Source organism: Dryobates pubescens, chromosome 3 (assembly GCF_014839835.1).
Source record: "Dryobates pubescens isolate bDryPub1 chromosome 3, bDryPub1.pri, whole genome shotgun sequence".
NCBI lineage: Eukaryota > Metazoa > Chordata > Aves > Piciformes > Picidae > Dryobates > Dryobates pubescens.
The window spans coordinates 45,005,978-45,031,883 of record NC_071614.1 but is presented as its reverse complement, the minus strand read 5'-3'; the positions used below and the strand labels follow the sequence as shown (position 1 = coordinate 45,031,883).

The following is a 25,906-nucleotide window of genomic DNA, read 5'->3' as shown; positions in this document are numbered from 1 at the left end:
ATGGGGCTTTGGCAGTATGTACAAAACCCACCCAAACAACAAAAAAAGCACACAACTTGTTAAACCTTTGCAGAGCTCTTGCTTGTCTGTTTAGGAAGGGTGTTGGCACACTATAGGAAACTTCTTGTCAGCTTCCAGAGTGTACTATTGTGATATGTTTTTGTAGATTACAGGGGCTACCTTTTGTATCTTTGGCTACCACCTGCTCACTTGAAAAGCTGGCAAAATTTGTCATTGACCTTCTGAAGCTTAGCCATGAAATTAGAAAGCTGACTCAAGACTTATTTAGAAACATGTATGAATTTAGAAACATGAATGAATCAAGTGGTAGTTTTAAGGTATCACCTAAAGACACTGGACAGAGTCATCTTTTTTTTGTATGTTTATGACATCTGTAGCAATAAGGCAGAAATATATAAACAAAAAAAAAGTAATAAATACTTCATCCTGATACTATTTTTACTATTCTGTTAGGGACAGTCTCAACATTTGCATCTCTAATAGTTCTCTCAATCTGAAATCCAGCAAATAACTTGGTTTAAGCAGTACCTTTTATAAAAATTGAATGTCTTGAACTGAGAAATAACTAACTAAATGGGGAAACTCCTGTCTTGCCTGTTCTAGTGTTTTCTCTTCAGCAAGTCCTCCCATGCCCATATCCATAGGCAGTTTCCCCATTTTTCCTGGATTCTTGTAACTTTGTGAAATTGCCATCAGAGCAAAGCGTAGAATGGTATTCAAGGTTACAGATGTTCAATGATGACAGTTACCCATAATGATAGAGAAAAAGCAGCTAAAAGGAGTCAGTTACATTCACTTCAAAATGGTGAATTCCCTAGCCATGCAGTTACTAAGGAGAGAAGTTAGTGACTTGGAGTTGGAAGTTGTATCAGTAAATCCTTGTGAAGTCATTCTGTGTTTACTGATCAACTCTGTAGAGACATGACTGAATGGCATGTTTGCTCAAACTGGTTTTACCTTCAGTATTTATTTATTTATGGTACTGTGGCTATCAGTGAAGCTGCTGGTATTTAAAAGTTGAAATACTTTATTCTGTAGATCAGCGACTTTGCTTTTGACTTAAGAGCTTGAAATTTTGCTTTTGGATAACCTCCTTTATGCCCTCTGAAAAAGCTTCGGTTATCGTAATGGATTGGAGTAGGAACTAGAAAACACATGGCTATTTTGAAACAGTTCTGGCATGTCGAAATTGTTCTTGCACTGGATCTCACCAGTAGATCTTAGTTGCATTGTTGATGGAATGCAGATATTTAATTGGTAAGACTTTGCTCCAGTCAAGAGGTTTGGTGATACTTTACTGTGTGTGTTAAGAGATGTGTGTTACCTGCTTGTGGTGAATAACTTGGCAACGTGTAATTTGTAGTTGCATGGTTTTTTCAATCTAATTTTTAGATAATGGAGATCAATAAATTGCTTTTGAGTGTGCAACAGACTACTGAGCTTATTTTCCTTAACCAACTGCCCAGGTCTTGATTTAGATTCTAGTGGACTTAGATTTTTAAATTGGAAAGACCCAATTGCTATTTCTTTGCACACTTTAAGGCACAGGGCACAGTGGAAACAAGTTAACAGCTAAAGGTACCCCCTAGTGCAAAGGGAGAAAATAGAGGAGTAAAAGCACTAAATCTGGTGGTGTTGATGAAGTGCTAATTATTTCTCAGTCTGTCTGTGGAGACAAAAATGATGTTACATCTGCTTTAAGTGACCTGGTCTTGGATCTTGTGACATGATGGAAGCAACAAAGACTGGTTTCACAGCACACTTCTCAGCAGTTGGGTCACAACAGTCCCATGCAATGCTGCAGGCTTGGGGCAGAGTGGCTGGAAAGTTGCCCATCAGAAAAGGGCCTGGGGGTGCTGGTTGACAGCCAGCTGAACTCTGCCAGTAATGTGCTCAGGTGGCCAAGAAGGCCAACAGCACCTTGATCTGTACCAGAAATAGTGTGGCCAGGAGGAGTAAGGAAGTGATGGTGCCCCTGTACTTGGTCTTGAATACTATGTTCAGTTTTGGGTCCCTCACTACAAGAAGGACTCCGGAGGTGCTGGAGTGTTTCCAGAGAAGGACATCGAGGCTGGTGAAGGGTCTGGAGAACAAGCTGTATGAGGAGCAGTTGAAGGAACTGGGATTGTTTAATCTGGAGAAGAGGAGGCTTAGAGGAGACCTCATTGCTTTCTACAATTACCTCAAAGGAGCGATACGACAAGAGGATGTGGCCTCAGATTGTGCCAGGGAAGGTTTAGATTAGACATTGGGAAAAATTTCTTTACTGAAGGGCTAGTCAAGCATTAGAACAGGCTACCTGGGGAATTGGTGGAGTCATCAACCCTGGAAGTGTTAAAATAAAAAAGCATAGACATGGCACTTTGGGACATGGCTTAGTAGGCATGGTGATGTTAGGCTGATGGTTGGTTTTTGATTGTCAATGTCTTTCCCAACCTTAATGATTGTATGATCTGATTGTCTTTTTGGGGGTGAGGAATATAAGGATAGTAGTTGTAGTGTGACTGCTGTAGAAACAGCACAGTTCTAATGCATTTGTTAGAGGCTTGCATTGAAGTAAAGTCACTCCTTTTGACCTAATATCTTCAGAGTGCAAAATGTTCTTTGAAACTTTTGATAAAGGGGACCCAAGTGTGAAGTATCTTACTCTTGTATCTTACCAAAAGATACAAGACAAAGTGTAAGGAGAAGTGTTTTAAGACTGGAGAGAAGCACAATGAGGCTTTGACAATCAAGTGTTTTTATTTTCAGGAGGCACTCCTTAGTGCCTCAGAAATTGGCAATGATGAAGTAAACAGCAGTGCTAACTCTTGAAAAAATTTGATACCAATTGCAAGTTCTTTCTTGTATATGTGGGCACAGGGTGTTTCCTGGCTGGCAAAAAACTGAACATGTCATTTGAGGGATGTAAAGCAAATATTTCAGTCTTGATTGTGCCAATGTTCAGTGGGAATGATTTGATCTTATAGCATCGTATATTATTGTTGCCATCCCACATTCAATACTGGTAATCAAAACTAAGAAGCCAAGAAATAAGGCTTATGTTGAAGTTTAGTGTTATGTTCTGTCACTGCCAGACTCTGATAGGAGCGATTTTTAATGCTTTTTTGAGCTTAAGAAAAAGTTTATAGTCTTTTGACCGATAACCATGTCTATTGAATATTCCACTTAATTTCATTTAGAAGAGAGGCTCATGAATGTAAAATGTAAACACAAATCTTGATGTGGGGCAGATTTCTGTTTCAAAATCAGGTAGTACCTTAGGCTAAAAAAATCTCATGACATGAGTTTGTCTAGAGAACCTAGATTTAGGAAATGCTTGACTTCTGTCTTTAGAGCAACACCAACAGCATTATCTGATGGGTGTGTCCAGTTTCTTACTTGTCAGTCAAGCTACTGTAATAAAATACAGCCTTTCTGAAGTGTCAGACTATTACTAAAAGCCCTCTATTTGCCAGCACCACAATGGGAAGTAGCTCTGCATGTGTGACTGCTTCCAGAATCTTTACAAAAGACACTTAGAGGTTGTTTCTTGGCTGGATAGGATTTATGTACTGTTTTCAGATAGTCTCACATGGAGTTATGTTGATTCAAAACCCCCCCAGTATTAGTTTTCTTACTTAAACCCATACATTTCTAGTCCTGTAAAATACAGCACATATTTTAATATTGTGGTCTTTTAACTTCCAAATGACATGTTATCCTTTTAAAAAATACTTAGGTTTCAAGGCTACCATAAAACACTCAGAGTAAACTTGATTCTACCTCTTCTGTGAGAAACTACCTTTGAGAAATTTGACTAACTCAAATCTATGGAGATTTGTTGTTGCTTTAATGACATGAGGAGGAATGTAGAGATTGATACAAAACTACTTGGCTTTTCTATTCAATAGATTTAAGAAAAACTGTAGTGTGTTTTTTCCTGTGTGATTAATGTGTTTGTATTTTCTCTGTACAGAAAATCAATTTGAATGTGTCTGCAAGTGTAAGAATATTAATATATTTAACCTGTCTTTTCTCCTTTAGCTATGCTCCTTGGTGTCCAGCTTGTAAACAGATTGAATCGACATGGGAGAGTTTTGCAAAGGAAAGTGAACATCTAGATATCACTGTGGGAAAGGTGGATGTCACTCAAGAACCAGGTATAGTATGAAATAAGTTTTTATTTAAAGGAATTATTCAATGTAAGTACCACTTAGTATCTGAGTATGTGTGTTGTTTTACTGGAGCACCTGGGATACCATCCAAGTCAGACAAGAGGTTTCTAAATAAAAAAACATTATCCACATTCTGTTTCTCTGTATAGCTCACATCTGTAACCCTAAGTTCATAAACTCAGTTTGAAGGATTAAAGAATTTGGGGAGTGAATTTACTTAATACATTATTAAAAGTGCCTTATTCTCTATTTTAATCCCCTTCACTGAAAGCTGTTTCCTGTTTCACTGCTCTCTCCTTCAAACTGTCTGCAGAAGAACTCATAGAATCAATAAGGTTGGAAAAGATCTCAGAGATCAAGTCCAACCTGTTGCCCAACACCTCATGACTACTAAACCATGGCTTCAAGTGCCATGTCCAATCCCTTTTTGAACACCTCCAGGGATGGTGACTCCACCACCTCCCTGGGCAGCCCATTCCAATGGCAAGCAACTCTTTCTGTGAAGAACTTTCTCCTCACCTCGAGCCTAAGCTTCCCTTGGCACAGTTTGAGACTGTGTCCTCTTGTTCTGGTGCTGGTTGCTTGGGAGAATCCAGTTCTGTAGCTTGCAGTTACCAAGAGATTCAGCGTATGGTAGGATTGTCACTATGTGAGCCTGCTTTAAATAAGTTCTTAACTGTTTCCATCATGTTGCTGTTTTATTGTCTTGTTTAACTATAGTGGTGCTTTAAAGTATAGGCATCATTGTTGCTTTGTTGGTGTTGCATGTATGCAAATGTGTTTACAGAAAGTTTCCTAAATATTCACAGAAGCATGAATACCATCTATTCATTCCTTTAGTGCCTCCCTTCAAAGTTTTGAATGTGTTTGTGTAAGCAGTACCAATATTGTTTAACCCTCTGCATCACTTGAGAACGCTTCATGCTTCTGTTGGCTTTGAGAGGGTAAGATTTTATCAGCAGTGTCAGACTGAGAGTTTGGAAGAGATGTTACTAAAATAAAAAGGCTAAGCTTTACTGATATCTTTTATTTTAATTTCCCCCTTTATAAAGTCTGTGGAAAACATTCATTTTATTATTAAAAAACATGCAGAACAAGTTAGCTTTATCAGGTTAATAGTAGTTAAATTGCTTAGACTCTGGTCTCAGAGCAATGTAAGTTCTCAAGATGATGTCCTGCTCTTCTAGACCTTGTGTAGGCTAGTCTCTTGTTCAGAGCTTAAGTATATAAAAACACAGACCCTCACAACAGCAGCTTTCTGGTATCAGTGTTAGCACCGGTACTAATAATTAGTAGTTTATTAAACAGGTGAGTTTGAATATTTAAATTTTGTTGTGCCAAGTCAGTTTCTGCACATTAACAAAACAGTGGTTAATGTGGAGTTAAGACTACAAATGGGAATCCATTATAATCCTGTCATTTTATTCTCTTCTAATTAGACAAGATTATTTTAATTATGCAGTGTTCAAATAAAAAGATTTCAATCTTGAAATTGGCATTTGGATGTGACTGTAATTGGGAAATGCACTTTCAGAAGTAAGGCTGTAAAAATAAAAAGGTCAGGATGTCAAGTATTCTGCCTGGTCAAGAACTTGAATGAAAGTACTGGCACCTGAACGGGTCAGGTGCTTGATATGTTTTGGTCTAAGTTTTTTCTGACTGCTGACTCAAGGTGAGGAAAAAGTTCTTCACTGAGCGAGTCATTCGTCATTGGAATGGGCTGCCCAGGGAGGTGGTGGAGTCACTGTCCCCAGAGGTGTTCAAGGGGGGATTGGACGTGGCACTTGGTGCCATGGTCTAGTTGTGAGGTCTGTTGGGACAGGTTGGACTTGATGATCCTTGGGGTCTCTTCCAACCTTGGTTATACTGTGATACTGTGATGCCAGGTTCTTAAGACCTTAGATGTGCTGAGAGTCTTGACCTCTGAAGATGTTTGTCTTGTGCAAGTCAAAGGACTTGCAGTCCAAGTGATGAATTTGTACTTAAGCATGCATAATATATCCACAATACACGGTGAAGCACAAAGCCTCAAAACTGTAGCCACTTCTAAAACTAATCAATACTCAAACTGGGAAACAAAGATTTATTACAGATTTAACCTTTGGTGCTGATGTAGTTTTGAAGGTATTTGATCTTGTTTGGGAAGCTTTCCAAGTTATTGAGGTGGTTTTATTATAGGCTTATGCTTCAGTCTTCCTTTCAATTGGTGTACTTAAGTTCTGTAGCTCCTGTTTTTCCTTGCACAATGGTATGTTAATTAGCTTTGGTTATGTAACGTTCTCATCAAATTGAAAGCAGTCAAAATGCATTAAATTAGGGGAAAATCACTAGATGAGTGCAGAGCTGCATAAAACTGTGCTCCCAAATCCTGCAGGAGAAAGTAACTGTTTATGGTGTTTAATTGCAGCAGATGCCCAAAGAACAAATCTGCCAGAGCCTTAATGGATTTACAGTATGTCTCAGTCACTTGATGTACTAGTCTCAAAGTGCTTATCCTTTCCTCATCTTTTTCTATTGAACGATTCAGAATTACAGCAGCAAGTACTGGCAGCTCCTCTGGATCTCAAGGACCTGTATACTTGTGGTGCCATAAGCTTCCAATCACAACATTTACCTGTGGTTTGATGAAAGCAGCTTTATTTATAGACCTTTGGGTTGGTTTGGTTTTGGGGAGAGGGATGGTAGTGGTGTGAATACTGAAGGGTTTTTTTTTTCCCTTGTTCTGGATTAGCTGTTAACTTCATAATGGATTTCAAGTTTAAACTACTAGCTAGTCCACATCTCTATGAAGCATGCACCAAAACAATTTGCTGTTCTTACCTTCTTGTAGCTGGCTTGCATCTGTTTTTACTAATTTATGGAGGCGTTTTAGATAAGCAGCAAACTTCCAACTAAAGTTTGGGGGATGCTTAGATGCATTTAGGACACAGATTTTACATTTTGTATTCCAAGAGCATGGTGCTTGCTCTACAATAGGCTACTTGTAAAAGAAATTTAAGCTATCTGTTTTTTCAGTTTGCCTGACTAGCATTTCTAAGAACTTCAGAGTCTGTTTCAGTTTTCCCATGACTTTCTCTTCTCTGAAGTTTATTATGTTCTTCACTGCTCTCCACCTAGTTTTTCTTGTGCAGCTGTGCTTTCTGCTTGATTAATTCTAGTGTTACACTTGTGGCTTTGTTTACTTTATATCTCCCTGTCCTCTCATGACAATATTACAGAGCAAAAATCTACAAGGTTGAAATGAAGACAACTTCCTTTTTAGAACAGAATTTACCAGGTAGGAAAAGACCTTTGAGATTGAGTCCAAACTATCATCTAACACTACCTAATCAACTAAACCATGGCACCAAGCACCCCATCCAGTCTCTTCCTAAACACCTCCAGTGATGGTGACTCCACCACCTCCCTGGGCAGCCCATTCCAATGGCCAATAACTTTTTCTGTGAAGAACTTCTTCCTCACATCCAGCCTAACCTCCCCTGCTGCAGCTTGAGACTGTGTCCTCTTGTTCTGGTGCTGGTTGCCTGGGAAAAGAAACCAACCCCCACCTGGCTACAGCCTCCCTTCAGGTAGTTGTAGATAGCAATAAGGTCTCCCCTGAGCCTGCTCTTCTCCAGGCTAAGCAACCCCAGCTCCCAAAGCCTCTCCTCATAGGGCTGTGCTCCAGACCTCTCACCAGCTTTGTTGCCTCTGCAGAGCTCTCCTAGAAACATAGAATCAGTAAGGTTGGAAGAGACCTCAAGGATCATCAAGTCCAACCTGTCACCCAAGACCTCATGACTACTAAACCATGGCACTTGAACACCTCCAGGGATGGTGACTCCACCACCTCCCTGGGCAGCCCATTCCAATGGCTAACAACTCTGTCTGTGAAGAACTTTCTCCTCACCTCGAGCCTAAACTTCACCAGCTTACCCTCTAAGAGATCAACACCTGCCCCCAGCTTGGTGTCATCTGCAAATTTAATGATGATGGACTCAATCCCCTCATCCAGATCATCAGTAAAGATATTAAAGAGCATGGGGCCCAGTACTGATCCCTGGGGGACACCACTAGTGACTGGCTGCCAGCTGGATGTGGCACCATTCACCACCACTCTCTGGGCTCGGCCCTCCAGCCAGCTCCTAACCCAGCATGGAGTGCTGCTGTCCAAGCCATGGGGTGACCGCTTGGCCTGGTGTTTGCTGTGGGGTATGGTGTCAAAGGTCTGCTGAAGTCCAGGTAGACTACATCCACAGCCTGCCCCACATCCACCAGGAGGGTTACCTGATCATAGAAGGAGATCAGGTTGGTGAGGCAGGACCTGCCCTTCCTAAATCCATGCTGGCTGGGCCTGATCCCTTGGTCATCTTTTTAAGTGCTGTGTGATTGCACTCAAGATCACCTGTTCCATAGTCTTGCCTGGCACTGAGGTCAGGCTGACAGGTCTGTAATTCCCTGGCTCATCCAACTGGCCCTTCTTGTAGATGGGCATCACGTTGGCCAGCTTCCAGTCACCTGGGACCTCTCCAGTGAGCCAGGACTATGGAAAAATGATGGAGAGTGGCTTGGCCAGCTCATCTGCCAGCTCTCTCAGCACCCTAGGATGGATCCTGTCCAGTCCGATGGACGTGTGGGGATCCAAGTGGCTAAGGAGGTCTCTTAACTACTTCCTCCTGGATCACAGGGGGGTTATACTGTTCCCTGATTCCATCTGCCAGCTCAGGAGGCCAGTTGTCCAGAAGATCACCTATCCTGCTATTAAAAATTGAGGCAAAGTAAGTGTTAAGTGCCTCTGCCTTTTCCTCATCTTTTGTTACTATGTTCCCCGCTGTGTCCACCAAGGAGTGGCGGTTTGTCCTTGCCCCTCCTCTTGCTGTTAATATATTTGAAGAAGGATTTTTTATTGTTGTCCTTCACAGCAGTGGCCAGTCTAAGCTGTAAATGGGCTTTTGCCTCTCTCATTTTTTTCCTGCATGTCCTAGCAACATCCCTAAACATTTCAAGGGTTGCCTCACCTTTCATCCAAAGATGATACACCCTCTTTTTTCCCCCTTAATTCACCTAGAAATTCACTGCCCATCCAGGCTGGCCGTCTGCCCTGGCGGTTCATCTAATGGCACATTGGCACAGCCTGTTCCTGCACCTTCAAGAAATCTTTCTTGAAGTATTTCCAGCCCTCCAGGACCCCTTTGTTTTTAAGGGCTGTTTCCCAAAGTACCTTCTGAGTTAGTTCCTTAAGTAACCTGAAGTCCACCGTGCAGAGTAGAGGTTTTGTTGCTGCCCCTCTTGTCTGCGTACTGAGAACTCAATTATTTCACAGTCGCTGGACCCCAGACAGCCTCCAACCACCACATCTTCCACCAGCCCTTCTCTGTTTGTAAAAAGAAGGTCCAGCAAAGCCTTGCCCCTGGTAGGCTCATGCAGCAGCTGGGGTAAGAAGCTATCTTCCATACACTCTAAAACCCTTCTAGTCTGCCTCATCTTTGTGTGTTAAGTTCTCAGCAGATATCAGGCAGGTTAAAGTCGCCCATAAGGACAATGTCTGGCCATCTTGAGACAGCCTCTAGCTGTATATAGAATAATTCATCAACTTCTTCATCCTGCTTGGGTGGTCTATAACAGACTCCAACCAGGATGTCAGCCTTGTTGGTCTTCTCTCTAATTCTCACCCACAGGCACTCAACCTGATTGTCCTTGATCTCTAGTTCCATGGCATCTAGAGCCTCCCTGATGTACAGGGCCACCTTTCCACCCCTTCTCCCTTGCCTGTCTCTCCTGAAGAGCCTGTAGCCATCAATTACAGTGCTCCAGTCATGTGAGTTGTCCCACCACGTTTCTGTGATGGCACCTCCATCATAACTCTCCTGCTGTAACAAGGCTTCCAGTTCCTCTTGTTACCCATGCTGCACATACACTTTAGCTGGGCTTCTGGTTTCACCCCTGACTCCAGCTTACCACCCTCAGACTCCTGGCTGGGGGGACTGGTTTCAGCCCTTTTCCCCCTTCAAATCTATTTTAAAGCCCTGTCAGTGAGACCTGCCAACTCCCTTCCTAGATCTTTCTCCCCTTCTGGGGTGGATGTACTCCATCTGGTGCTAGCTGACATGGTGCCATAGAAAGTTCCCCAAGATCAAAAACCCCAAAATTCTTTCGGTAGCACCAGTCCCTGAGCCACTTGTTAATTACAGCTGCTTTCCCATTCCTTTCAGTATTCCTCCCTGCAACTAAGGGTATTGATGGAAAAAGTGGTAACTTTTGCTTGGTTTAATTCAAACATTTTCAGAAAAAGCAAATCTGAAAAGCCCACAGCCCTTTTTTGGCCTATTCCATAGGGGGATTCAAGGCAGAAAAAGCATTATTACTGACACTTTTAAATACACCTGCTTTTATTCAGTACTGCTGATCTTTGTCTTTAAAGGCAGAAACTATTGCTACATTGCTTTTCCATAGCTAACTTCCTGGTGCCAAAAGATCTTTGATTTAAGAGCCGAATAACAACTTAGCTTCCCCAAAAGCTTGTCAAATAACTTTATAAAAGCAGAAGTTAAGTAACCATTTTCTACTGTTTTCATTGTGAACGATAAATGTTGGCTAGAGGAGTTTAGGCCAAACTAATAGAGTTAGACTGTCTAGGAACTGATAATTTCTGAAGTCTGCTGTAATGTAATTATTTATTATTTTTTTTTACCAAACATTAGTAGCACACTTCTGATTTCTGCAGTCTTCAAGTTTGATTGAATAGTAAATAATGTAATGAAGCACTGAAGTGAGTTCTTCCTCTCGCTTGCAGGATTTGTTGGGAGGCATGTGCCCCCTGAGGTCTCTCTTATTTGGAAGCTGAAGGGGATAGTGATGCCTTCACCTGACAGTGTAATTGAGTTCTACAGACAGCCTGCTGATGAGATGTTGGGGAGCTTTTTGCTTCACAGCTGACCCTTTTTTGTGGTGAAGCTGGAAGCATGTGAACCTGTTACTTTACAGCAGTACTAAGGCGAAGGCCAGAGAACTTCAGACACCTTCTGTTCCACAAGCTGCTTTTTGATGATTTGAAATATTTTTCTGTCCTATGAGTTGTAATTTGTTGCCACTGTCTAGGGTGATACTTGTAAAAAAATTATTTGCCAGTCAGTAAGACACTAACCTTCAGTATGGAGATTAATTCCAGTCAGCCTCTTGAAGCCTTGTTTTTAAGTGGTGTTTGTTCTTTCTGCTGTTTTATGTTTGACACTCAAAATTCTGACATGACCCACCTTTCTGGATGGTGTAAAAACTTATTCTCATGGCTTATTTGCAGTGTTGTACAGAACAGGATACTGATAAATAGAATGCCTTACCAATCTGTTGCCATACCATTTATATTTACCTAGAGGGGAATGTTGCATGGAAAGAAAGGATAAGAGCCCAAAACATCCAAAACGTTGTCTTGCTACAGTCATGTTTGAGAGAGATTCAGCCTTCCCAGGGGATGTAAGAACAGACTGGTTGTGCAGTGTATGTCGGTTATATTGAAGAAGGAGAGAAGCACCTACGAAGACTTACGTAATGACTTCAGGTATCTGAGGTCTGAAATGGGCAACTCCAAAATTGTTTCAAATCAACCAGGGATGAATTCACATCAGGGGCCGAATTTGTAAGCTGTTGTTAGCATTGCTATTATTGTAAGTGGTCCAACTTCCTAGATGAAACAGAGGTCAGCTGGATGAGTGTGCACAGACAAAAGCACACAACATCCTGGAATAGGGATCATTTGTTTGACTTTTTGTTGTAGTTGAAGGGCTACATTGCTTGGTCCAGTCAAAAACTTTATCTGTGTGCAAATATTGATATGGGGAATACACGTGAAAAATGAGTAGGCATTCTTTCAGGCTCATCTTCTTTCCTCAATTTGTCAGCAGTATTTGTGCCTGTTAATTTTTGTAGCATTTAGGAAGACAAACTGTTAACCTGTATTTGCAAAACCATGTTAAAAGCTGTGCAGTCTGCTGTTCTCCAGTCTACAAATACAGCTCTAGGTATTTATGCATAGATCAGAATGTTGAGAAATTTCAGGTTTACTTAACCAGTTGATTTGTTTGGGTTTTTTCTTCCTTTTCCAGGTTTGAGTGGTCGTTTCTTTGTCACAATACTTCCTACAATTTACCAGTAAGTGTGTCATACTAGAAACAGGTGTGTGTTTCAGAACTTCTTTTTCTTGTCCTGTTTGAACAGTGGCATGGAAGATGTAATGAACAATTGGCTTATTTAATTGTCAGTCTCTAAGGTATTTATCAGGAACTCAGTGTACTTAATGAATGTAAGTATGTGTTTTTAATTTATGGTGGAAATATCTCCTACAAATGGCTTTGTATCTGGATAAAATTGATGTGCTTTTTTTGTGTGGAAACGATGTTTAATAGCATGTGTGGAAACTGGCCATATGTGAATACTCCCTTGACCTTACAGAAGTTGTCACTAAAATATCTCATTTGAGTAACTGACTGCATAGGTCACATGCAAAACAGTACAGAAATTTTCCAATACTTGAACTGCTTCTTTTACTGCTTAGAGTTCATCTACTCACTCAGTATCAATGTTGACTCCTACTTGTCACTTGTTCTAAACAGTAACTGAAAGATAAGGGAAAATAAAGGCATACTGATTTTTGTTTGCAGTTCAGGTTATTGTTGGAACTTTGATTAGATGATAAGGTGCTTATCTGAGTCTTTGCTTTTGGAGTTACTTTAAGTTCACCTGTTATCAATACTGTTAAAAGTGGATCAGAAAAGGCATTTGCTGTACCTCTTCTCCCATAAAAAGATACCATACTTGAAATATTGAATGCTTCATTAAGTCATGGTGTTGTGAGTCATGCAGATATATATATACACACACATGCAGTCATGGTTTTAATTCTGAGCTATTTCTAAGAAATGGTTTGGTTGTTAACCTCGTATACTTTGCTGTAACATGGGTTTATGTTTAAGACAACCAGCAATTTTAATCAGTAACAAAAGCTCATGCTGTTTGAAAACTGAGACCTTCCATCATGGACTAAAGTTTCAAAATGCTTAAATTGCTTAGGTGTTCCATTCCCTAAGCAAGTCAAATCTATGTGCCTGGGGGAGGTTGTGGGGGTTTTGCTTGGTTGGTTTGTTTCTTTTTTTGTTTTGTTTTTTTTACCATAGGTAGAGTTTAAGGCATATCTATGTTGATGGAATTTTTTTTTTAATATAAAATTGCTCTCTGTTTTAGTGCACATGATGGAGTATTTCGCAGATACCGAGGCTCCTGGACACTGGAAGATCTTGAAAGTTATGTCTTAGAGAGAAAGTGGGAAGCTGTGGAGCCTATAGCAGGATGGAAGTCTCCATCCTCTATAATGTAATATTTTGTTTTTAATAAAAAGAAATGTGTTTTTATTCATTAAGGGTGCTATGTTGACAGCTTAAATACAAAAAGCCTTTGTTTCCTAGACGTGTGGGCTTTGCAGAAGCAATCTGTATTGACAGCCTGCTTTCCTATGTCTCAGCGTGTGAAGCAGTTTTTCTGCATTTGCTTTTGTGTCTGCTAAAGCCTATTTACATGATCCTTGAAATGATGTAGAGGAAAGAAAGTACAGCCACAAAACAGTGTCAGCTTCACTATCTGCTGAGTATTGGAATCAAATGCATGTTTACCTAGATTATTACTTCATGATACTTTCGATGGGCATCCTTCAGCTTTAAGGAGTTCTATATTTGTTTTCAAGGAACAAGTGTCTCCTCCTTTGGAAACAGTGTAGTACTTGCACAGTACATTACAATCTGTTTTCAGAGCATTGGATTTGCTTTGAAATAGTGTAGAATGCTTGCATCATGTAAAGGATGAACCAAAGATGTGAATGACCCATGTTTCATTATGGCTAAAGCTGCTACATGTAAATTCAAATCAAAGATCCAGTGAGCGTTTGTGAGTGACAAAGAGCTGCAGGATACTCAGTAATGAAGCTACAGGGCTGCATGCTGCTGTGAGTTGGGAAAGTGATTTTGACTGTGCCAGAGTAAAACTGTGGAACTTCTATTTCTTCATTGTGTTCAAATATTATATTAATACCAAGTCACTGTTTCAATGCTTTGCATTGAGCTGATTTAAACAAATACAGATTAAAGTTTTAATTGAAATAGCTTCCTTTGACAATTGCAAACTGAATGTCTGTAGAGTCTTTTTCTGGTTTGTGCACAGTTTGCTGCGTATCTCAGCTCCTCTCCATCTTAGAACCTGTTTCTTCCATTTTTATGTTTTGTAGGATGCATGGCATGGCAGGGCTATTTCACTTCTCTAAATGGATCAGGGTAAGTAACTGTGTGGTAGTGTGTTCCGTAGTCCCTTTTTATGCTCAGAAGTATAATCTGTTTAGAAGTCAAAGCCTAACCGAGTGTTTTTATTATTCTCATAGGAGACTTAATTTTTCCTTTCATGTACTTTACATTGGTGTGACCGTTTGACGCTGTGCCTTTAAGAAAGGGGCACACTGGCTAAATGTTTGTAAAATATTTTGGTATTCTAAACGAATTTCATTGGTAGGATTGTGGGAGGAGAGATTGGACCCAGGGGAGTTGGGAACTTACTCTCAGTCTTCCTTCTTTCGCTGTCCCTTTCGGCTGGATCTGCTTCTGGGCTTCTTGCCAAAAGATAAGAACTAACTCCCTGTGCATAGGCCTCCGCTTGCTGTACTAACTCCCTTTTCGTCTCTTCTTCTACCTCTTTTGGGGGAGAAGGGAGGTAGGGGGGTGAAGGGGGCACAGGGGGAAGCCCCCTCTGTGGGGGGTCTGGTTTCTGGTTGAGTTCATTTGCTGTATATTCCTGTATATACTGTAAAATACCTGTATTTGTTGTGTTACATAGAATCTGTTCCCTTGTAAAATATAATCTCATTTCTCCGACTGGGTTTAGCCGTGGTCTCCTTTCTCAGTGGGGGAGGGAAAGCAGAGCCTTTCCTTTCGAACCACTACAATTGGGTGTATAGTACCTTTGCACTACACATTTTTGTAGCACTATCAGATTGTCAGAACTGGTAGAGGTTAGCATCAATACTGAGCATACTTACTATTCTTTCTTGAGAGAGCATTTTAAATATATCAAAGTGTGCTAACAGGATAAAGTTGTTTTTTGAGAGCTGCTGCAAAAATGCTTATAAACATCAGGAATGTGTTTAGTATCTATCAGGTTCTCACTTAATACTGTTCCTAAAGATTACATCCCAAGTTTTGTTTTCAGAGTTGTAAATAATGCTCTCCTGCAGTTTCTGTCTATTGTATGCATTGCATATCAGAAGAGAGGGTAGTGCTTTTATTTTTCAATAACACTGTCTGTATCTGGACTCCAAATTGTCCATACTTTTTATATAGGAACACAAATTTGGGCAGCTATTACCAAAAATAAAGGAGACATGCTTGGTGTCCACTGAAGTGTGCTTTGAACTTAAAAATATTTCACAACACTTTCCTTTGGGACCTATCCTTTTTTGTAGTTTTCTGTAGTATGTAAATACTGAGAACTTTCAGACCTTTCCAATTTTGTTCAGGAAATCAACTCTCTATTGAGATCTTCAAGCCAAAATTGAGAGACTGTATTTGATTGTAGCACAAGGTCTTAAGATTTGTAGCATGCTACAAAAAAAGAAATGTAGCAGAGAATTTGAACAGAGTTTACATGGCTTCCTATAATCATATAATTAACGCAGAATCAAACAAAACTTGCCATTGTTAGGTTTCCTGTGCGAGCTATCTTTGATTTTATTCTTTTTTATTGTTTTGCCCCATTTATTCCCCCCTCCATGTGTTGGGCTGAAGTTTCCTCCCCAGCATTAACTTTGCCAGACCAGCTCAGTATGAAGCAAATGGAATCTTTAGTTTTCCTTTTCACACCCAATAGTGATTTATTTATATTTTCCTACTTTCCTGGTCAAAACCTGTAACAAAAACTTAAAGGCATAGTCTAAAACCACCACACCCCACCCCGGGTAATATTAACTTTTTATGGCCTTTTGGCATGGCTCTTCCATGGTTGCTGTATGATGATGTCTGTTTAGTTTCCTCCCTGAAAGCTGGCAGCCAGTCACTAGTGGTGTGCCCCAAGGATCAGTGCTGGGCCCCATGCTCTTCAACATCTTTATTGATGATCTGGATGAGGGTATTGAGTCCATCATCAGTAAATTTGCTGACGACACCAAGCTGGGGGCAGGAGTTGATCTGCTGGAGGGTAGAGAGGCTCTGCAGAGGGACCTCGACAGGCTGGGCAGATGGGCAGAGTCCAACAGCATGAGATTGAACACATCCAAGTGCCGGGTTCTGCACATTGGCCACAACAACCCCATGCAGAGCTACAGGCTGGGGTCAGAGTGGCTGGAGAGCAGTCAGGTGGAAAGGGACCTGGGGGTGCTGGTTGATGGTAGGCTGAACATGAGCCTGCAGTGTGCCCAGGCAGCCAGGAGGGCCAATGGCATCCTGGCCTGCATCAGGAACAGTGTGGCCAGCAGGAGCAGGGAGGTCATTCTGCCCCTGTACACTGCACTGGTTAGGCCGCACCTTGAGTCCTGTGTCCAGTTCTGGGCCCCTCAGTTTAGGAAGGAGGTTGACTTGCTGGAGTGAGTCCAGAGAAGGGCAACAAAGTTGGTGAGGGGCTTGGAGCACAAGCCCTATGAGGAGAGACTGAGGGAGCTGGGGTTGTTTAGCCTGGAGAAGAGGAGACTCAGGGGTGACCTTATTGCTCTCTACAACTACCTGAAGGGAGGTCGTAGTGAGGCAGAGGTTGGTCTCTTCTCCCAGGCAACCAGTACCAGAACAAGAGGGCACAGTCTCAGGCTGCGCCAGGGGAGGTTTAGGCTGGAGGTTAGGAGGAAGTTTTACACAGAGAGAGTGATTGCCCACTGGAATGGGCTGCCTGAGGAGGTGGTGGGGTCGCCGTCGCTGGGGGTGTTCAGGGCGAGGCTTGACAGGATGCTTGGTTCCATGGTTTAGTTGATTAGGTGGTGTTGGATGATAGGTTGGACACGATGATCTCGAAGGTCTCTTCCAACCTGGTTTTGTTCTATTCTGTTTTTCTATTCTAAATAATCTGGGAAGGAACCTTCTTTAATTTGCTTTTGGCTTCAAATGTTTCAAGTGTACATTTCCTCATTTTTCTTGCTGTGCTGACCTTGCATGTGCTTGTAAAACTGTTGGAAGCTGTTCTGACATTGCAGGGTTTTTTGTTTGTGGTGGTTTGTGGGTTTGTTTTTTTTTTTTTTCAATTTTGAAATTGAAAAAATATCACAACACCAAAAAACCCCAAAACAATTCTTGTGAATGTTGATTGTGGTTTGTTTTCTAGTGGAAATACTCTTGGAAGAGATCTAATAATCACAGTTTACTTCCTACCAGAATATCTGATTCCATGTGATGCTTGGTTCAGTCAATTGAGTTTGTACTTCGGTTTCAAAGAAGTCTTAATATTTGTTTTGGATTATTCTCCTTAAATTTCTAAGTGAAATCAGTTATTCAGTTTCTGCTTAGAGTGGGTGACTTTGGTTTTTAAAAGAGCTTGGGCAAGAGCTAAATGGCTTAATTACAGTTCAAGAATGAGTTCCCAGGTTTAAGTCCCTATTGTGGTACTGTGCAACTTTTTAAACATCCACCACTCTGGTTCCCAGATGTAGTTCTGGGGATAAAACTCTGCCTAAGGTTACATATTTTTCACTTGATGGTGTGCCTGTGAAATGGGTGTAAAAGGATGCTTGCTATTAACCTGACTGGGTTACTTTTTTGGGCCTGAAATGTTTGTGTGAGGTTACCTTTTTTTATTTTGTTGATGCTGTGACTGTCTTTATTGGGATGACCTATTTGTGTGGTCTCCTTCCAACAACAGAGGCCACAAGAGCAAATGCACAGGTTCATGCCATGGCTTCATCTCACACAATAGTTGTGACTTTCTAACAGAATATGAGGCTCAAGAATGTTGTGATACTTTCCTATATGCTGTAAGGCTTCCTCTTGGATTTATCTGCAGCAATATTATATATGGCATCTCCAGTGCTGAGTACCTTAGCAGAAAGTGTGCATTCTTTGCTTAAAAAAAACTTTTAACATGAACAACTTGGTAAAGAAAACCAAGATTTAATGATAGCAAAAGAATTACAGTATGACATTTAAAGGAGACTGTGGCTTGAAAGGGAAGACTTCAGTGCAAATACTTTAAATTAGATATTAGCTTATGTAATGGTGATGGCAGTATAAATCATAACTAGTGTTAGGTGTGAAGTTAAGTGTTGTCTTCTCCTTTCCAGCAAATTCACAGTTACCTCACTGGCACTCTTGGAATTCATGTTTGGATTTCTTACGCAGTCTTCATCTTAGCTACCTTATTGATTAGCCTGTTCCTGGCTTTGGTAAGAAAGCATATACTTTATTTTTCTCAGTTACCTAGAACTTTGCATTCACTTGTGGAAAAAAGAATAATTTTTACTGATAAGATTTACTGAAGTATTTTATGTGAATGATGTATCTTGTCTCCTTGGTGTTTGGTGGTAAGATGTGTGGGAATGGTTCAAGGTAGTACAAGGGGAGGTTTTGACTGGACATTGGGCAGCATTTCTGTATCAAGACAGTGGTCAAGCATAGCAACAGGCCTCATAGAGTGGTGGTCAATGCTCCAAGCTTGTTGGTGTTTAAGAGACATGTGGATGATTCCCATAACGTGCTTTAACTTGGTCAGCCTGAACTGGTCAGGCAGTTGGACTGGATGATTGTTACAGGTCCCTCCCAATAGAATATTCTATTCTCTCCTATTAAAAGTCCTAAGTATTCAGTACTGCAGGTTGACTCTGTAGTGTTGTTACCTATTTCTGGTAAAGGTTGAGACTGGTTCACTCTTGTTAACCTTTTTGTGAAATTCATCATTCACTTTAGATTTGTTTAGTCCACCCCCTAAACAAGTGGGTTTTATATTAGCCTTTTTATCAGGCCTCTCTATTTAAGGATTGAATGTATGTGATCAGAATTATGTAAAAACTTCAACTTTTGAAAAATGCAGGCTTCATGGGAGAGAGTTTTATTAGCTGCAGTAGGATTGTATTTGTGGGAGTTAGCACTATAAGTATGCTGCTGCACTGTTACTCAAAATGAAAGGACTAAAATACCTTTTTTAAAGGCTTTGAAGATAGGGGGTTTAATCAATTTATTCTATCCCATGGCATAGCTTGGCTTTAATAAAATCTGACTTCACTTCTTCCTCCTGATCTTGTCTTTGAGTTCTCATTAGTATTTGAAAAATCTGACCCTTCTTGTTAGTAACCTGATCTAGTGCATCTGTGTATCTATCTCCAAAACACAGGAAGGCTACTCAGACACCCTTTTGGCTAAATGTGTGAATACTGAGGACCATAACCTGGGCCCTCTGTTTCATCAATATGGGTTATGGGTTGGACACGATGATCCTGAAGGTCTCTTCCAACCTGGTTTATTCTATGAAACAGTTCAAAGTTTCTTTACGTATGGTACTGGGATTATTTCCTTGTATAATATAGGAATGAATGTGGCTCTGTGGCCTTTAAGATACCAGTCTTAAATGAGAAACTGAGCTGGAAAAAGAGATACAGGTGGAAATAGAATTTCTTCTTGGATGAGTTACAGAATTACAGAGTCAACCAGGTTGGAAGAGGCCTCCAAGATCATCAAGTCCACCCTATCACGCAACTCTATCTAATCAACTAAACCATGGCACCAAGTACCTCTTCAGCTCTTTTCTTAAACACCTCCAGGGATGTTGTCCCCACCACCTTCCTGGGCAGCCCATTCCAATGGGCAGTCACTCTTTCTGTGAGGAACTTCTTTCTAAGATCAAGCCTAAACTTCCCCTTGCACAGTTTGATCCTGTCCTCTTGTTCTGTTGCTGATTGCCTGGGAGAAGAGACCAATCCCCACCTGGCTACAACAACCCTTCAGGTAGTTGCAGTTGGCAATAAGGTCTCTGCTGAGCCTGCTCTTCCCCAGGCTAAACAACCCCAGATCCCTCAGCTGCTTCTCATAGGGCTTGTCTCCAGACCCCTCACCAGCTTCTCTGGACATGTTCAAGCAACTCAACATCTTTGTGAAACTGAGGGGCCCAGAACTGGACACAGTGCTCCAGGTGTGGCCTAACCAGTGCTAAGTGCAGGGTCAGAATGACTTCCCTACTCCTGCTGGCCACACTAATTTCTGATGTGGGCCAGGATGTCATTGGCCTTCTTGGCCACCTGGGCATGCTGCTGGCTCATGTTCAACCGGCTGTCAACCAGTACCCCCAGGTCCCTTTCTGCTGGCTGCTCTCCAACCCAATAGTGATTTATTTATGTTTTTCTACTTTTCTGCTCAAAATTTGTAACTAAATTTTAAAGGCATAGCCTAAAACCACCACATCTGTTCCATAATCTTGCCTGGCACTGTGGTCAGGCTGACAGGCCTGTAATTCCCTGGCCCTTGTTGTGGATAGGTATCATGTTGGACAGCTTCCAGTCATCTGGGATCTCTCTGGTGAGCCAGGACTGCTGAAAATTGATGGAGAGCAGTTGTCCAGCTCATCTGCCAGCTCTCTCATTGCCCTAGGATGGATTCCATCTGCTCTCATAGACTTCTGGGGATCCAGGTGGCGGAGCAGATCTTAACTGCTTCACCCTCAATTTTAGGGGTACTATACTACTCCCTGACTCCATCTGCCAGCTCAGGAGGCCAGTTGTCTCGAAGACAACCTATGCTGCTTTTAAAAATTGAGACAAAGGTAGTGTTAAGTACCTCTGCTTTTCTTCATCTTGTGTTATATTCCTCTTCATGTCCACTAAGGAGTAGAGGTTGTCCTTGCCCCTCCTTTTGCCATTAATATATTTGTAAAAGAATTTTTTTCTTCACAGCAGTGGCCAGTCTAAGCTCCAAATGGGCTTTTGCCTCTAATTTTTTTCCTACATGACTTAGCAACATCCTTAAACATTTCATGGGCAACCTCCCTTTTTTTCCAAAGGTGGTACACCACCTTTTTTCCCCTTAATTCATTTAGAAGTTCATTGCCCATCCAGACCGGACGTCTACCCTGGCAGCTCATCTTCTGGCACATTGGGATAGCCTGTTCTTGCGCCTTGAAGATTTCTTTCTTGACATAGGTCTAGCCTTCCTGGACCCCTTTGTTTTTAAGGGGTGTTTCCCAAGGTACTTTCCAAGCTAGTTCCTTAAATTAGCTACAGTCCAGAGTGGAGGTTTTGTTGTCTTAGTTTGACTGCATATTGAAAACTCAATTATCTTATGGTCACTGGTTCCCAGACAGCCTCCAACCACCACATCTCCCACCAGCCTTTCTCTACTTGCAAAGAGTAGGTTGAGCAGAGCCCCTCCCCTGGTAGGCTCACACAGCAGCTGTGATAAGAAGCTATCCTCCATACACACTTAAGAGCCTTCTAGACTGCCTCCTCTGCTATGTTCCCAGCAGATATCTGGCAGGTTCAAGTCACACATTAGGACAAGGGCTGGTGATCTTGAAACAGCCTCCAGCTGCTTAGAGAATAATATGTCAACTTCTTAATCCTGGTTGGGTGGTCTATAACAGATTCCAACCAGGATGTCACTTTTCTTGGCCTTCCTTCTGATTCTGACCCACAGACACTCAACCTGATCTGAGTTGCTTGGTCTGTTAGCATGTTCTGCAACTGCAGAGACCGTTTAAAACCATTATGCTGAATTCTGTTCCGTGTTGGAAGTGTAAAAGTAGTTTGGTCTCTGTTCTTCAGCCCAAACATTAACGTTAGTGAAATAAAAGTTGCATGTTTCTCATGCAAGTGTATTCAGGCAAAACTGTGCTTTTATGTGTTAATGTATACAGTTGGTTGTCCATGAGTGAATGTCTTTCATTATACAATTTAAGCAGATGCATTTTTCTGGATGGTAGACTTTTACCTCCAAATGAGTGCAAATCAAGTTAGCATAACTAGAAACAAATGAATATGGTGATTTAAAACCTTTCCTCCTTCTTTCACTTCAAAACAACTCCTAAATGAAAAAGCTGTAAAAAGTTAATCTCTTGGCTTTTTCTAAAAAGGTTTTCAGTGATTGAAATGTACTTAGCATGGCATCATCTGCCCTGCTCTTAATTTTGCCTTATTACTAGCATGTGACAATGAGACACAAATACCTTCCTTGCATTTTAATTGGGTATGTAGTAGGCTGCCTTAAATAAGCACAAAAGGTGGAAGTACACATCCTGTACTGGAGAGCCTGGGGTGGGAATGGAATAACTTCTCATAATACAGAAACTCTTGACCAAGATAATTTCAGAAGTTTTAAAGAAATAAATCCTCAGCTGTGTTATGGGCCTCTCTTAAGATGCAAGCACTTTCAATATTGACAAAATTTAGGGAAGTAGGAGGCAAAACATTTGTAGTAGAAAGTATAGACTATTGGGTTTATTTAGCTCTTAGCTCTAAGCAAGATAATACAATTTCCATAAATCTTATATTTTTTTTTTTAATCTAAAAAGGATCAGTAAGAAAATAATAGTGCAGGAATTGCTGGGATGATTTGCTGATAATGTCTTTCTTTTACACAGATACTGGTATTGATTTCAGACTGCCTTTGCCCACCCAAGTCAACATACAAATGTGAAACATCTGGTAAGAACTCTTAAGTGGGTGGGATACTGTAGGTTTAAATGTAGGCTTGTAGAAGGGAGGGCAAGGCACTATCAAGAACTTGGATGTGAAGCATTAATCGAAGTAGCTACACTGACAAGGCTTGATGTTGGGTTCTAAAATATTGATGTCAGAGCATCCTCCTTGGGGATAGTAAAGCAGCCCAAAGCCCCCAAACCAACAATAATTTGTTGTAGATTCCAGAGCTGTGAAGAGGCTAAATGCATTGAACACGAGAAAGTCTCAAAGAAAGATACTGGGGTTGTATATTCTGTGTGGGTGCATATTCACAAGACCTGTTGCTTAAATATAGAAAGGAATTTGCTTTGGCAGGACGCTTCCACATCCTGATCTGCACTCTGTATATCGCATTAGGAACGGCAGCATTTGGATCCTGTAAAATTGTCTGCATAATTTGTGACTGGAAAAGAAGGAATCGAATGAATCTAGAGACTGCAGGTGTGGGGGACAGGGGCAAATGTTATACCTCCTTCAAATAAAAGAAGAAAGAATACATCTTCCTTTTCCTTAGTGAGGAGGCTTCTGAACAGTGTTCTGCAACTGGTGAATGTGGGAGGTGAAAACTTGCAAAGGAAATAAAGTCTTTTGTCAGCACTAGATATATATTACACTGCAGAAGACCTTTTGGTATGTTTGTACTATGAAGTGGAGTCAAAACTTCCGTGCCTATTTTCAGTTGTGCGTATCGCTGTTGAAGATGTCTGTGACACTTGCCAATAAGATTTTAGCCAAATCTAGAATTCCTGAGTGTGCAAAATCACCATCTTCAGATTCTTAGATGCTTACTGCTATCAAAAGAGAAATGCAGCTACACCTACCTGTGCATTATGCTCATCCAGCTGGCTGGTTGACTCAACAGCAGCGTGTCAGGAGCTTATCACTTACCTGCTGATTCGGTTGATAATTATAGTTCTTCAAGGAGTCAAGGAGAATTGATCTGTCTTTAGTGCGTAACTTAGTGGAACGAAATGGAAGCTATCTGTGCCAGATAACGCAAGAAGACCAAATTGAAATGGAGGATAAATAGTACTGAAGATTTAATCAAAATAAGTGTAAAATAAGGAAAACAGAGTCCTGTGCAAGATTTCAATTCCAACATTTGTGATTATTATTTGAAATACATATGTGGGGATGTAACTTTAAAATATTTTGTTCTGAGATTCGTTCTAACTTCGGTATTTGAAATTCTTTTGTTTAGAAGAAGAAATTGCAAAGGATAACATGGAGAATGCAGCACTGGAAGAACCGGGGGAGCCTGCAGAGCTTTCCGGAGATGATGCAGAAGAGACTGCAGATGTAAAAGATCTCTTGGGTGGAGAAGATGCGGCAAATTCAAGTGCTGATGAGTCAGAGGAGGATTTAGCACTTGGAAAAGAATCAGGGGAAGAAGAAATGGAAGGCTTAAGTGAACAACCTTTAGCTGATTCAGAGACTGAAAGCTCAGTAAGACAGCGTAAAAGTCACGTAGCTGATAATGGACTATAGTTTTTTCGCTGATGTGTTTTGTACACTTGGACCAAAGAAGTGTCAGACCTGGGTCTGAGGCTGAAGCTTACACTTGATTTGTCATTTGTGTTTACAAAAAGCCCTCTGTGCTGTCAGCAGGCAGCTCATTTTTTAAGCTGATACTTGCTTACTTTGTTACATAAGCACATACGCTGTGTGTTGTATAGCCTTAGCCATGACAATCAAAATGAGTGTATCTTACCCGTTTGAAGTCTTCTAAGAGAAGAAGGGTAGTGGTCTCAGTTCACCAGCTGTAAAATGGTCATCTCTGCTTGTGTTCCTCTAAGTACTGATCTAAGCAAGATCAGGACTTTTCAGTCTTTTGAGTAGCTTGGCAGGGCTGTGACTTTTCTGTCTGAATATTTATTGTTTCCAAACGCCACAGAAGCACTAGGTAAGTGATACAGTAGTGAAAGAAGGCACCTTACTAGTCTGCTGTGAAAGATGTAGTGTTTGGTCGATTTGGTTTTCATCACTTTCAATTTAAGCACCTTTCATTGTCATTAAACTTTGCTTTGGAAGATTATCATGCAGTACACCACCAGATTTGGGTAATTTGGAGCCATGCTGTACAGTCCAAGCTTGACAGCTCTGGTTTTTGACCAAATGAGTTTGAGTAATTGAAAACCTAAGGTCAAGAGAGAGCAGCAGCTGGATGTTTAAAGTAGTTTTGAACTTTTAAAAAGTTTAAAGGAAATTATTTTGGTTGGGGGTATTTTTGCCAAAGCCTTGTCTCTTTTTTTTACCCTCCCTTTCAAGCGATCATAGCAAGAATTATTCATTTTGCAGTTAGTAACTTGTATTTTTCTTGCCAATACAAGCTTGTCCTGCAGCACAGTTTTGCCATTTCCAACTTGAAATGCATCTGGCAGAAGTCAAACTGCTTTAGTAATACGAACTGATGAGGCACTTAAGGTTTTACTTTAGATCATTATTTTACTTTTTGTCACTAAAATCAGCATGTTAGGAAATAGGAGGGGCATGGGTGGGTAGTGGGAGAAGCTTTTCACTACTTCTGTCAAGATGAATGTGTTTCTGTTGAACTGTGTAAAGTGAAAATGGCTTGACGGATAGCATTAGGTGTGGTTAGAGACTTAAGTTGCCAAGAGAAGTTGCTTTGGAACTGGTCAGGTCAGGAGCAGAGAGAGATCTTGGTGTACAGGAGGTTTCCTACCGTTTTCTGTTAGTACGGAAGGGCTGTGGAAACAAGGATTTGGCAGGAGCCAGCAGCTCTCACAGGACAGGCTGAGGAGATATGGGTGTTCCCTGTCCAAGGGCACAGTCCCCACAGCCTTATGGAAAGCTCTGAAAGAGCACAGGAACCAGTGAGCAAGCCTTCAGGATGTGTGATGTCATCTGGGGCACAGTCCAGCAATTCATACAAAAGGATGTGCAAGGAAGGTGCTAGAGCTTGCCCAGGGAGTCATGGTGTCCACCCAACAGAAGGCCATGACATCCCTGAGCTCTGCACCTGCCAGGTCTGGTGCAGCTTCACAGGTAGAACTCCAGTGGGAACATGCTGCCATCCAGGTGTTGGGCTGCAGGGTGTGCCCCACTCTTACATCAATGTTGGATG

General features: G+C 41.2%; 1 protein-coding gene across 1 annotated transcript in view; it reads left to right on the top strand.

Annotated features, from left to right (window-relative positions):
* TMX4 (thioredoxin related transmembrane protein 4) overlaps window positions 1–25,066 on the top strand; it is a 59,943-nt gene extending 34,877 nt beyond the window's left edge. Inside the window, exons 4-10 of the mRNA XM_054180179.1 lie at window positions 4,048–4,163; window positions 12,257–12,302; window positions 13,392–13,520; window positions 14,425–14,470; window positions 18,442–18,543; window positions 22,722–22,785; window positions 24,023–25,066. Of these exons, the coding sequence (XP_054036154.1) occupies window positions 4,048–4,163; window positions 12,257–12,302; window positions 13,392–13,520; window positions 14,425–14,470; window positions 18,442–18,543; window positions 22,722–22,785; window positions 24,023–24,309 (790 nt within the window). The 3' untranslated portion in view covers window positions 24,310–25,066. The remainder of the gene's footprint in view (window positions 1–4,047; window positions 4,164–12,256; window positions 12,303–13,391; window positions 13,521–14,424; window positions 14,471–18,441; window positions 18,544–22,721; window positions 22,786–24,022) is intronic.
* Window positions 25,067–25,906: the final 840 nt, after the last annotated feature.